The 13,599-nt window shown below is 60.6% G+C and overlaps 1 protein-coding gene across 1 annotated transcript; it reads left to right on the forward strand.

The window, feature by feature from the left end:
• Positions 1-740: 740 nt before the first annotated feature.
• On the forward strand, positions 741-13,265 carry XYLT2 (xylosyltransferase 2). Its single transcript, NM_001008714.1, is given in 11 exon segments — positions 741-875; positions 7,301-7,793; positions 8,064-8,239; positions 8,522-8,724; positions 9,146-9,226; positions 9,398-9,614; positions 9,695-9,871; positions 10,109-10,371; positions 10,658-10,853; positions 11,472-11,805; positions 12,943-13,265. Coding segments are annotated over 11 exon segments (2,598 nt in total).
• Positions 13,266-13,599: the final 334 nt, after the last annotated feature.

Raw genomic sequence — 13,599 nt, forward strand, 5'->3', positions numbered from 1 at the left:
GCAGCCCCGGTGGCGGCGCAGCGGTTTAGCGTCGCCTGCAGCCTGGGGTGTGATCCAGGAGACCCGGATCGAGTCCCACGTCGGGCTTCCTGCATGGAGCCTGCTTCTCCCTCTGCCTGTGTCTCTGCCAATCTCTCTCTCTCTGAATAAATAAAAAATAAAATCTTAAAAAAAAAAAAGTTGTTGTGGATAACTTAAAAAAAACAAAAGACCCTTAGGGTGAAAAGAGGCGAGACGAAACAAGGCTTTGTGCAAGGCCTCGCGTGCAATCAAGGCGGGGGTTAGACTTTGCCCAGCTAGCGAGGCCTCCAGGGCTTTCAGCAGGGGCCTGTCGCGCTTACACAACCCCTCCCATCTCGGTTCCTGGGAGCTCTAGTATCCTCTGCGCGCCCGGGGCGGAGCGCTAATCGGCACGGAGCCGAGTTGCCCCACCCCCACCCCCACCCTCAGCCCGCGACCCCAGGCGGCGAGGCAGGTCGGGCGGCCGGTTTTCTGCCCACCAGCAGGTGAGCGCGTGCAGGAGCCGCCGCGGGCGAAGACCGGGAAGGCACCGCGGGGGAGGCGGCCCCGCGGCCCCAGGCCCGCCCCCGGCCCGCCCGGCCCCGCCCCCGGCCCGCCCCTCCCTGGCGCGCGCCCGGCCCGCCTCCTGGGGCGGGGGGAGCCGGCTCGGTCCGCGCCCAGGCGCGCGCCCGCGGCCGGGTTGCAGGGCTGGGCGCGCGCCCCGCGTCCCGGGCAGGAAGATGGTGGCGAGCGCGCGGGTGCAGAAGCTGGTGCGGCGCTACAAGCTGGCGATCGCCACGGCGCTGGCCATCCTGCTGCTGCAGGGCCTGGTGGTGTGGAGCTTCAGCGGCCTGGAGGAGGACGAGCCGGGCGAGGTGCTCCGACGGCCGGGCGGGCGGGCGGGCGGGCAGGCCGGCGCGGGGGCGCGCGGGGTCCTGGGGGGGCTGCGGGCGGCCCCGGCCGGGAAGTGGGGCACCGGCCGCGTGCGTGCCGGCGCGGGCGGCCGCCGGGAGCGGGCATCGGCCCCCTGGCGCCCCTTTCCCAGGAGGCCCCCGGGGACTGCGCGCGGGGGCGGTGCCTGACCCGGAGGCCCGGGCCGCGGCGGACGGGGGCCCGCGCGGGCGGAGCGGGGCTTGGTGCGGTGGTCTCCGGACCGGGGAGCTCTGAAGGTCAGGCGCCGGGAGCAGGACCGGGAGGCGGGGCCGGGCCCGAGCCTGCTCGGAGGTGGGGAGCCCCAGGCCAAACTTTCTGAAGTTGGGAGGGGGCGGGGGTGTGCGCGTCGTGGGCGGAGGAGCGGGGCCGGGGGACCCCGGGCGTCCGCGCCCAGCAGCGCCTGAGCGGCAGCCACTGCTGGAGAAGTGGAGCCCGGGGCTGGAAGTCAGTACGGCAACTGAGGGAGCAGGGAGTGACCCCAAGGGAGAGAACTGGAGTGTCCCCCGGGCATGGCTTTCTTAGCCTGGGGTCTGAAGAAAGGTGGGGGTCTTCAGGAGGAGATGACTGGGGGAAGTGAGCTGGTGAGTAGCCCCAGGACATTAGGGAAGGGAGGGTGGGTGGGCTCTAGCTCTTAGGGAATGGGGATAGCATCAGCTGGGTTAGCAGAGCCTCAGGCCCCAGAGAAGGGACAAACCTGTCCAGCTCAGTACCCAGGTCCCTGCTCTGAGAGTGTCACTCACTCTTGGCTGCTTTCAGCTGGAGGCCCAGACACGTCCCCTACCAGGGTGGTCCAGAAGGGTCCAGTGGGGTATGTGCCATCCTGGAAGGTCCAGGAGTTAGGCCAAACCCTGGCCCTAAGCTGTGGGCCAGAGGGCAGGGCTTCTGTGCCCATACCCCCACCCCCTTGTTTCTGGTGCCTCTAGGGCGGAGAGTCGGACGTTCTGCTTGCCATGTCCTCTTGGGCCTCTCCACCTGGCAGTGTGAAGGCCAGGGAGCCTCCATGTCCACTTACCCTTCCTACAGCTGGGCAGTCTGGAAGGCCTGTTGCGGAGACTGGGAGAAGGACTGCCCTTGTGTTTTGGGAGAGAACCAAGAGGCTGGGATGGTGCAGGAGCTGTAACAGAGTCATGTGAGACCATAACTCCAAAAGGAGCTGAATGGGGTCAGGAAAAGGCTGATTTTGTGACACCCGAGCGGAGTGAGCTTGTTCTGTGTGGACCAGTAAGGAGGAGGAGGACGAGAAGTGTTTTGGGGGTCAGTGTAAGAAGACTGTCTGAGCAGCTGAGACATTCTCCGAAGGCAGTTAGTGCTCGGACCCCAGAGTATGTGAGCAGAGGCCGGTGACCACTCTGGCGAGGGCCATGACACAACATCTGAGGCTTCACAGAAACCAATGGCCCTGAGTCTGTGAGTCTCTGAATGGGCCAAGAGATTGTCCAGGCCTGGAATCCCTGCTGCCCTGCCCACAGCCTGGGGTGGAGAACTGGGGCAGTAGAGTAGTTGGGATCCCACCTCCCCACCTCCTCGTCCAGGTTCCTGGCAGAAGCTGCTAGGGCTGGACTGGACTGGAACAGAAAAGATCCTCAGTGACCTAAAGGTTGTGCAGTCCAGGCAGCCATCAGTGCTTGGACCCATTCAGCAGCCACATCGTCCAAGCTCGGGGTAGCCAGGCATTGTGGAAGGGTGCCTAGGCAAGTGGGCGCCAGCATGGGACCGACCGCCCCGCCTCCCCATCCCAGGTCCTCTTCCCACACTGCTGCTAAGTGGCAGTAAGACCACAGGCATGTCTCCTAACCTCCTTCTGTGTCCTCGGCAGTGTCCCTCCTCAAGAGGGGAGACTGGTAGCACCTCTCTCACTGGGTGATCATGAAGATCAAGAGAAAATGATGCTCGTGAAGTATTTACAGGAGTTCCTGGTGCTCACTGAGCCACCAGTAAATAATATTATCTTGGCTGTGCACACTGGGAATAGGGATTCATCCATCTAGTTGGTCAGTCAGTCAACAAATGTTTGTTAACTCACACTTCCTAGCAGGCACTGGGCTAAGACTGGGGATACAGAAATATATATATATTTTTTTATGATAGTCACAGAGAGAGAGAGAGAGAGAGAGGCACAGACACAGGCAGAGGGAGAAGCAGGCTCCATGCACCGGGAGCCCGACATGGGACTCGATCCCGGGTTTCCAGGATCGCGCCCTGGGCCAAAGGCAAGCGCCAAACCGCTGCGCCACCCAGGGATCCCGATACAGAAATAAACAACGTAGACAAGGAGGCCCAGGCGCTGAGGGCAATTGGTACACAGGGAGAGCCTGAAAGTGGAAAGGAAACTCGGTATCAAGGGGGTTGGTGGAGCTGGGTGATGGGGGGAGGCTTTGCTGGGAAGCAGCACATGTGCTGAAGAAGCCAGTCATCCTGGGGACAAGGGGGACAGAGTCTGGGTAGAGGCCCTGCAGAGAATGGGCGTGGCTGGCTGGTGTCTTCAAGGAAGGGGAAGGAGGGTGTGGCATGTTCTCGGGAAGAAGGTTCAAGAGCTAGTCTGGGGCACATCCTAGAGACCCCGAGGGAGGGGTTGTAAGTGAAGCAGGAGGGTGGTGGGGCCAGATGTGCATTTCAGATGCACATTCTGCCCATCTGTGCAGGGGCTAGAGTGGAGACTAGGGCTGACCATTAACATCCAAAGAGCCACTTTAGGGTTTTAAAAGCTTTCACAAACATGGTCTCACCACTTACTTTAAACACAGGCTGAGAAGTCTGAAGGTGGTGGGATGTGGGGTAAGTGATTCTGTGTTCTCTGTCTCTGGGGCTCAGAGAAGGGTACCAAGGAGGACTGCAGAGCTGCAAAGTGGCCAGGACTTTGAATGCCTCCTCAGAGGGCAGAGGAATCCTCGAAGGCCTGAAGGCACCCAGGCCAGAGGTCAGAGGGCCAGTAATCAAAGGGCACCCTGACCTCAGGGCTACTGGGGAAAGTCCCTTTGGAAGCACAAGTATGGGGCTCTGCTAATGCCCATATGATCATTGGTGGGAGGAGGGGGAGGTGGGGGCTGGCCATCCAACAGGGACCACTGCCCCATTGTCACTGCTATCCTCAGGTCCCCCAGCTTTCTTTGGGATTGACCTTCTCAGGATCAGCCGGTGCCCTGCTGCAGTGCAGGACACCAAGCGGTCCATCTCCTCCCACATCCTGTCCCCCACCGCAGCCAGCCTGGCCGTGTGCCCCATGCCCTGCCCTCTTGACCAGCTTCCTGTCTTGCTGGTACCAGCTTCCACCCAAGAGCCCACAGCTTCTCTGCCATCTCTAGCCACCTAAGCTCGGGAATGTCTTTCTGTGCCCACCATGTAGCCAGGTCAGATGTCACCTGGTTGACATACACTCAGCCCCATGGAGCTGCAGTCACCCTTCCTGGCTGCCCTCCCCAGTGTGCGTGGGGAGATCTTCCTCCTCCCACCCTGCCTTCCCTCTTGTAGTGTCTCCTCAGATGGGGGTGGACGCCCCTAGCTCTCATCGGGCTCCTCTCGAGAGATCAGAGGGCTGGCTGGGTGCCGTACACAGAAAGCATAGGTGCTTGGGTGGAGTAGGGAGTCTGGCCCTAAGGTAGCTGTCAGCCTGACACTCGAGGTGCCTCCTGTGCTCTGACAGGAGCAGGGGGAGAAACAGGGAAAACTCAACCCAATGGAGTCCAAAATGTCTGAGGGCCTTGGCGCCTCTCCTGACCTCCCATTTGACTATGTCCTAATCCTTTTCCAGTGATGGTAATAGTAATAGTAATAGTAATAATAATAATAATAATAATGGTGTCAGCATCTATGGAATGCTGAGCCTGTACCAAGAGCTTTACTCTCATTCATTCATTCAGCCAATATTTATGGAGTGTCTCCCATTCCCAGACACTCTTCTGGGCTCTTGGAATGCATTAGTGAACAAAACAACACAAGCCCGGTCCTCATGGACATTACGTTCTCGTGAGTGGAGAGACACAGAATAACACAGAAGCAATAAATACCTTCTAGCATGAGAGAAGGAAGTAAGTGCTGTGGGAAAAATGAAGCAGAGGATGAAGGAGAGCTGGAGTTTGCACCCAGGGGATCAGGGTGGGCCTTGGTGGGAAGATGCCATCTGAGCAGAGAATTGAAGGGGGCAAGGCCTGGGTGGTGGGGACCTCTAGGGGAGGGCATTCCAGGCACAGGGGACAGTGCATGGCAGGTAGTGTGGAGGGACACTGAGAAGGCCGCTGTGGCTAGAGGAGAGTGAGTGTGAGGAGAGGTTAGTAGGAGATGAGATCAGAAAGGGAGGGGTGGCCAGACACAGCTCCCGGAGCCTCTGTAGGCTCTTGGAGGGCCTTTGGGGTTTGCCCTTGGAGGGAAGGCCATGGGTGGTTTGGTGCAGAGGGGCGGTGAGGTGGGGCTTGTTTTAACAGGAACACGGGCTGCTGTGATGGGAATAGACCATCAGGAAGCCAGAGGAGGAGCAGGGGGACCAGGGACGCTGGGCAGGTGTGGTGGTGATGGAGGTCAGGGAGAGGTGGTGAGACTCTGGATGTATCATGAAGGTGGCCCCACCAGGGCTTACTGGTGAGGGATCGATGTGAGGTCTGAGGGAAACTAGAGTCAAGATGACTCCCCCCAATGAACTGAAAGAGAGGGTCGCCATTAACAGGTCGGGGAGGAAGTGGAGGAGCTTACTTTTGGACTCGTGGGTTCGAAAGGTCTATCAAGTTCCCAAGGGAGATATTGAAGGGGCAGGCAGGGCATTTAAACACCTGAAGGTTCAAGGGAGAAGTCCAGGCCAGAGGGAGAAACCCGAGAGTGGCTGGACTCAGGTCCCCCCGGGAAGCGAGGGTCAGGAAGGGCCCCAGAGTGGCCTTGGGGAGACCAAGGAGAGTGGGCCAAGGCAGCCGGGGAGGCAGCAGAAGCCCCAGGAGGGCAGCTGGGGGTCTAGTGAGGAGGCTGCTATGGACCAGCAGGTCATGCTGTCTGTCCAGAGGCCAGGCCAGAGAAGGCGAGGCCTGTGGTGCGTGGGTGGGGAGGCCCACGGAGGGGTCCCAGGGGATGGTGAGGGCGCGGCAGATGGCCGTCACAGCTCCTTCCAGCACACTAGCTCACTCTCTGTCCCGTTCACGCTCCCACCTCCTTCCCTACCTGCTCAGAGAAGGTCGGCAGCCTGGGGGAGTCATCTCAGCCAGCAGACAGGAGCCACATGTCGTCTGGGTGCCAGCTACTCCGCTGGACAGGGGGAGATGGGGCTGGGGTGACGGTCCCTCACCTGGGAGCCCAGCCTGCTGGAGGAGTGTTCCCCTCCCGGGCAAACGGGATGGTTCACATTGGGGACTTGGAGCTGGATCTTGGAGGATGGGTGGGATTTGGTCCAAAAAGAAGGGGTGCCGAGAAGGGGGACAGGGAGAGGGGGAGTCAGGTGTGCTGGGCCATCTAGGGGAGTACCTGGTTGGAGGAGAGACATAGGAGCCAGGAGGCGGGTGTGGCAGCCGGGATTTCCCTTCTAGGACGAAGCACCTCGAGGAGGAGCAGTTAGGTAGCAGCCTCCGGCCGCGGGTGCCCTGCGGCCCTGCCTCAGCCTTCCGGCCAGTGCCTGCGTGCGGCAGTGGTTCCCGGCCGTCTGCACGGTTCCCACCAGCTGGCCAAGGCTGTCCCGGGCTGCGCTGTTGTCTGAAGCTCTCCCTTCTGTCCCTTCTAACACCAGGGGCAGGCTGGCTTGACATCTCAGGCTCGGCCTGCCGACTCCTGCCCCCCCCCCCCACACACACACACACATCATCCGTAGGTGTGAACCTGGTGAGAGTCACGCACTCCAACTCCACCTTGGTCTCTGGCTCCCAGAGAAGCCAACCAACATCAGGGTCTCAGGCTTCCCCTCCGTGCTCCCCAGCAGGCGAGGCCCCTTGGCTCTCATGGCCTCCGCACTGCCACGTGGAAACGCTGCAGTTGGTAGAATGCTTTCCTCCTGTCTCCTCCTGTTTCCTCCCTGTCCCCACCCGGGGCCTGGCCGGGACTCCTGCGTCCTCTGCAGGGTCTCCATGCCTTTCTTTTGTGACATATGCAGACCTTCACTTTCATATTTGTTGAAAAAAAGAGCAGTGTCTGAATCAAAAGTACAAGGTGGACACAGTGCCCTGTGGCCTGAGCATGTGGGGATGTGGGGCAGTGGGGCCACGGGGCAGATGGCACCTCCTCCCTGGTGAGTCAGGAAGGCCTCCCAGGGGAGGCATTCCTTGTGCAGAGTCCTCCAATGAATGGCACCCCTCGGGGCAGAGGGTGAGGCTGGGTCTTGTAGGCCTGAGGCCAGCAGAGGAGCTACAGGGCAGGAGGACAGTGACTGTCCCTGTGACCTGGGTCTGCCTGTCTTCTACAGAAAGGAAGGCAGAGGAAGCCACGGCCCCTGGACCCCGGCGAGGGCTCCAAGGACACGGACAGCTCAGCCGGGCGGCGCGGCAGCGCAGGCAGAAGGCATGGGCGCTGGCGGGGCCGTGCTGAGAGCCCGGGCATGCCCGTGGCCAAGGTGGTCCGTGCTGTCACCAGCCGGCACAGGGCCAGCCGCCGGGTCCCACCGGCCCCGCCCCCGGAGGCCCCCGGCCGCCAGAACCTGAGCGGGGCGGCAGCCGGGGAGGCGCTGGTCGGGGCGGCTGGCTTTCCACCACATGGAGACACGGGGAGTGTGGAGGGCGCCCCTCAGCCCACGGACAATGGCTTCACCCCCAAGTGCGAGATCGTGGGCAAGGACGCGCTGTCCGCACTGGCCCGGGCCAGCTCCAAGCAGTGCCAGCAGGAGATCGCCAACGTGGTGTGCCTGCACCAGGCCGGGAACCTCATGCCCAAGGCTGTGCCCCGGCACTGCCAGCTGGCTGGTAAGAATAAGAGACAGGCATTGGGCGGAGGGGTGGTAACCCCCGGGGGGTGGCACAGCAGGGATCCTCACTTTCGTTCCTCAGAGGAGGGAAGCTCAGAGGGGCCCACCTCCCTAGCTGAGCTGGCGACAGGGGCAGAGCTAGGACCAGGGAGTGTCAGGCTCCAAGTCCAGGGTCCTTCCTTGGAAGGCAGGCAGTCCCTCTTCCCGCCTCCCTGCCACCCTGTGGCCTGGGGAGGGGCCTCACTGATGCCCTGTTCTCTCCTCTCAGGGAAGATGAACCCCGGCATCCAGTGGGACGAGGTCCGGGCCCAGCAGCCCGTGGACGGCCCCCCAGTACGAATCGCCTACATGCTGGTGGTTCATGGCCGTGCCATCCGCCAGCTAAAGCGTCTCCTCAAGGCTGTCTACCATGAGCAGCATTTCTTTTATATCCATGTAGACAAGGTACTGTTGGGGGGACAACACAGGAATCTGAGTGAGTAGCATCGAGACCCAGAAGGTCACAGATAGCCAGGCTCTCTGATCTGCTCAGATGACCCACAGATAGGAGAGGAGACCTAGAATGTGGAGAACAGCCAGCACAGGTGACATAGCCCCTTAGGAGCTGGAGCCCTGCCCTGCAGTCTCTCCATTACATGTCACTTGTCCTGGAGATGGGGTGGGGAGGTTGTCATGCTAGTGGGGGGGCCCCCTGCGACTGCTGAGTACCCCCACCTACCCCCGCAGCGCTCCAACTACCTGCACCGCGAGGTGGTGGAGCTGGCCCGGCAATATGATAATGTGCGGGTGACACCCTGGCGCATGGTCACCATCTGGGGCGGGGCCAGCCTGCTGCGGATGTATCTGCGGAGCATGCAGGACCTGCTGGAGGTGCCTGGCTGGGCCTGGGACTTCTTCATCAATCTTAGTGCCACCGACTACCCAACCAGGTAGGGGGCAGTGCCCTGAATCCTCCAGAGCAGAAGGTGGCCTGTGGGGGTCCTGGGCATGGGAGGGGCCTGATTGACTCCTTCCCTTCCCCCAGGCCTCATTCTGCTCCCCGGACCACAGCCTCGTTTTAAGGGGAGGGGCTGGTGAAGGTGATGTCAGGATTGAGAGTGACAAGAGACTAGGAAGTAAGCAGAGGCCTGGACAGACATGGGGCACATGGTCAAAGGGCAAGGGGCGGAGGAGGGCTGTAGGTGCCCACCACCGCAGAGCATCATCTGGGGGCAGGGCATGTGGTCAGGACAGCTGTCCGTGAGGCAGGGAGGGGCAGAGGGCGAAGACAGAGGGGTGCCAGTGGGGAGTGTGCCCTGGGCCTGAGCCAGTCCCCTTAGACACACTGCCCATGCCCCATCCTCTCCCCAGAACCAACGAGGAGCTGGTGGCTTTCCTGTCTAAGAACCGAGACAAGAACTTCCTCAAGTCACATGGCCGGGACAACTCCAGGTGAGGGGTCGGGGAGGCCCCCCCCTTGCCCTGCTTGCAGCCAGGTTGTAGAGCCTACAAACCAAGCCCACCCAGATTGAGGCCTGCTGGTTCCTAGGCACACAAGAGAGCCTCCCCCAACCCCCCCCCCCCCCCCCATGACTCTCATCATGGCCTATCTGCCATCTGCAGGTTCATCAAGAAACAGGGTCTGGACCGGCTCTTCCATGAGTGTGACTCACACATGTGGCGCCTGGGTGAGCGGCAGATCCCAGCAGGCATCGTGGTGGACGGCGGCTCCGACTGGTTCGTGCTGACACGCAGCTTTGTGGAGTATGTGGTATACACAGACGACCCGCTCGTGGCTCAGCTGCGCCAGTTCTACACATACACGCTGCTCCCCGCCGAGGTGGGTAACCCACATCCCCAGCCGGGCCAGGGAGGCCGTGGGACGGGGTGCCCGTGGCTCACCCTCCACCCCGCCCGCAGTCCTTCTTCCACACGGTGCTGGAGAACAGCCCGGCCTGCGAGAGCCTGGTGGACAACAACCTGCGCGTCACCAACTGGAACCGCAGGCTAGGCTGCAAGTGCCAGTACAAGCACATTGTGGACTGGTGTGGCTGTTCGCCCAACGACTTCAAGCCGCAGGACTTCCTCCGGCTGCAGGTGCTTTCCTAGGACCCCCTGTCCCAGCCCCCGGCCCCATCCTGGCCCCAGCCTCTGTCTGTGAGAAAGGAATCAGGGTGAGCACCTCGGGGAACCTGGGGTGCTGGGGCTCCAGTGGCAGGAGGAAAGGTCCCGGGACCCTGATTGCTAGGTGCCAGGAGGGCCCCCCCCCCCAACCCTAGCTACACCGCCTGGGACCTCCAGACCCCTTCATCCCCATTGCCTCTCCTGCTCCAGCAAGTCTCCAGACCCACCTTCTTCGCCCGGAAGTTTGAGTCGACTGTGAACCAGGAGGTACTGGAAATCCTGGACTTCCACCTGTATGGCAGCTACCCGCCGGGCACGCCAGCCCTCAAGGCCTACTGGGAGAACACCTATGATGCAGCCGATGGCCCTGGTGGGCTCAGTGACGTCATGCTCACCGCTTACACCGCCTTCGCCCGCCTCAGCCTGCGCCATGCTGCCACCGCTATACCCCCACTGGCCACCCCACTCTGCAGGTGAGACCTCCCTTCGACATATCGCAGGCCCTCAGGGTGTGGCACTCCATGGGGAGGCCAGTCAGAAAGAGCCAGGGAGCCCCAGGGAGCCCCCAGTCGGAAGCAGGGGAAAATGCAAATAGAACAAAACAAGTGAGAGCCAGGCACATAGGTGCCGTGGGTGCGAGATCTGGGGCAAAAGAAGTGCCTAGGGATGGGGGACTCCCCAGAGCCCCCTCCCTGGGACTCCAGGCCAACTCGAGTGTGCTGATGGCATCTCCCTTTCTCCCTGCTGGAACCTTCTTAGGTTTGAGCCCAGGGGCTTGCCGTCCAGCGTGCACCTGTATTTCTATGACGACCATTTCCAGGGCTACCTGGTGACGCAGGCGGTGCAGCCCTCAGCCCAGGGGCCGGCAGAGACGCTTGAGATGTGGCTGATGCCCCAGGGGTCGCTGAAGCTGTTGGGGCGCAGTGACCAGGCCAGCCGGCTCCAGAGTTTGGAGGTGGGACAGGCCCTCCCCTTGCTTTCTCTTGACCCCCAGCAAGACCCAGGGTAGTGGGGAGAGGGGGACAGACACCAAGGGAGGGATAAGGACTGGGTGCACGGGCTCTTCTTTCCCAGCAATGGAGCCAGTGTCTCCCTGGCAGGTGCACGCTGAGGAGGGCCTCCCACCCCGGGGTGCACAGAGGGCATGCAGTGAGCAGGGTAGAGACTGTAGTTGCCCTACAGTGCAAGCCCAGTCTTCTAAAGCACAGTGGCTTTCTTCTAGAGGGACTTGGAGATTCCATTAGGCTTTGGAGTGTCCTTCCTCTGGCTCTTTCTCAGAGGCCGTGGCTTCATGTGGGGATGGTCTCTGGGCAAAGCCTCCAACCTCATCTCTGCCTTACTGCCCCTACCACTATGGAACAAGCCAGAATAGGAGTCCAGAACAAATTTCAGAGCGGAGAAAGATATTAGAAAAATCCTAGTCGAAGCTCTTCCTTTTGCAAATGGGGAAACTGAGGCCTAGAAAGATACAGTGACTGGCCCAAGTTCATGCAGAGTTAGAGGCAGCAGCAGAGTAGAGAGGACTTGCCCTCCCCTCCACCCGGCTCCTGCCCAGCTGCCTCCCTCCCTACAGGTTGGCACTGAGTGGGACCCCAAAGAGCGTCTCTTCCGGAACTTTGGGGGTTTGCTGGGGCCACTGGATGAGCCTGTAGCCATGCAGCGCTGGGCCCGGGGCCCCAACCTCACAGCTACTGTGGTGTGGATCGACCCCACCTACGTGGTAGCCACGTCTTACGACATTGCGGTAGACGCGGACACCGAGGTCACGCAGTACAAGCCCCCACTGAGCCGGCCCCTGCGGCCCGGGGCCTGGACTGTCCGACTGCTTCAATTCTGGGAACCCCTGGGTGAGACCCGCTTCCTCGTGCTGCCGTTGACCTTCAACCGCAAACTACCTCTCAGGAAAGGTAAGGATCTAGGCCCAGAAGCCAGACAGGATACAGTTTGTGCTGGTGACCCCAAGAGGCAGACCATCAGAGCTGACCCTCGAGTAGGGGAAGAGGCAAGGTTGGGGCCTGGATGGTCTGTCCCTTAGGATCCCCACACCGTGCTAGGGTAGCGAGGCAAGCTTGGTGGCCAGGTGGACTTGGTTTTGGAATATCGCTTTGACACTTTAATTGTGCCTTTATCCTCAGCAGATTACTTGGCCTTCTGATCCGATTGGCCACCCAGTCCATCATGTGGCTGGGTGGGCAGGGTCCCATGGCCCTCCCCACAGGCATAGGCTTCAGGTTCCCTCAAGGAGGGCCTAATACAACTGCCTCCTGGGAGATATTAGGGATGAGTATATGGGTAAAAGTGGCTTGTATACAGTAGGTGCTCAATAGGGAGGTAGATGTTTTCTTGCTCTGGCTATGTCCTATCACAGAGAAGGTGAGTCAGAGCAAGGGTAACCCAGACAAAGATGGGGTACTGGGGGTGCTGTGGCAGATCCAGAGCAGACGAGCCACACCCCTGTTCTCCCGGGACTCCCAGCCTGATGCAGGAGGTGGGGACAAATGGAGGCCAGCGTTCCACCAGGCCGGTATTGGAGCTGAGCCCTGATGAGCTGGAATTTTATAGACAGAAAAGGCTATTCTAAGCTGAGGAGACAAACCCCACAGGCATCTGGTGCATGAGGGAAACTGGGCCGAGGGGGTAGGAGATAAGGGCTGGTGGGAAGGAAGGCCAGCAAAGCTAGGAGGGCCTGAGTGTGGGGCCCCTGATGGCTCTGGGAACCACTGGAAGTAGCTGAGAAGGGGCATAGGGGACAGAGACCAGACCATTATGGGAAAGTTACCTTATCTTCCAAAGTGCCTTGAATCCACTCTTCCAAATCGTCAAGTTGGGAATTCAGAGATTATGGTCTTGATTTTATAAAACTAACAGTTTTACAGGTATAAAAAGTTCTGTGGATTAGCACAAGGTCACAAGTCACTCAGCAAGTTGTGACTCTGTGTTCGAGTTGGGACAGAAGCTGGGGTGCCCAGACCTGAATGCCAGGGTCTGGCCTTCATGGAATCAGTTAGGCGGGGCTCACTTACTGCCTCTTCTGCACCCCCCAGATGATGCCAGCTGGCTGCACGCCGGGCCACCCCACAACGAGTACATGGAGCAGAGTTTCCAGGGCCTTAGTGGCATCCTGAACCTGCCTCAGCCAGAGCCCGCAGAGGAGGCCGCCCGCCGGCACGCAGAGCTCACAGGCCCGGCACTTGAGGCCTGGACAGATGGGGAGCTGAGTGGCTTCTGGTCTGTGGCCGGACTGTGTGCCATGGGCCCCTCCGCCTGCCCCTCCCTGGAGCTCTGCAGACTGACCAGCTGGAGCTCTGTGTTCCCCGACCCCAAATCAGAGCTGGGGCCTGTCAAAGCAGACGGGCGACTCAGGTAGCAGGGCCCCAGCCAACACCTCCGGATGACCCGGGGAATTGCACCTTACAGACAATGGAGGGGTGTTCCCCTCGCAGCAGGCAAGAACCAGAGGCCCAGGCAGTATGTCCCTGCCAGCCATTAAGAACCCGAGCAGACGGCAGGGAAGGTGGGCGTGGTACTTATTGCTGATGGTTCTGCTGGGGACCAGAGGGTTGGCAGGAATGTGGGGAGAAGGGCTCCAGCCTTCATGCCCCGCTCCTCCTCACTTTCCTTCTAGGTTTCTTGGTTTTTTGGTTTTTTGGTTTTTGTTTTTTGGTTGTTGTTTTTAATGGGTGATAGGGGGAGGAACTGGA

This window comes from Canis lupus, chromosome 9 (assembly GCF_011100685.1).
Source record: "Canis lupus familiaris isolate Mischka breed German Shepherd chromosome 9, alternate assembly UU_Cfam_GSD_1.0, whole genome shotgun sequence".
Lineage (NCBI taxonomy): Eukaryota > Metazoa > Chordata > Mammalia > Carnivora > Canidae > Canis > Canis lupus.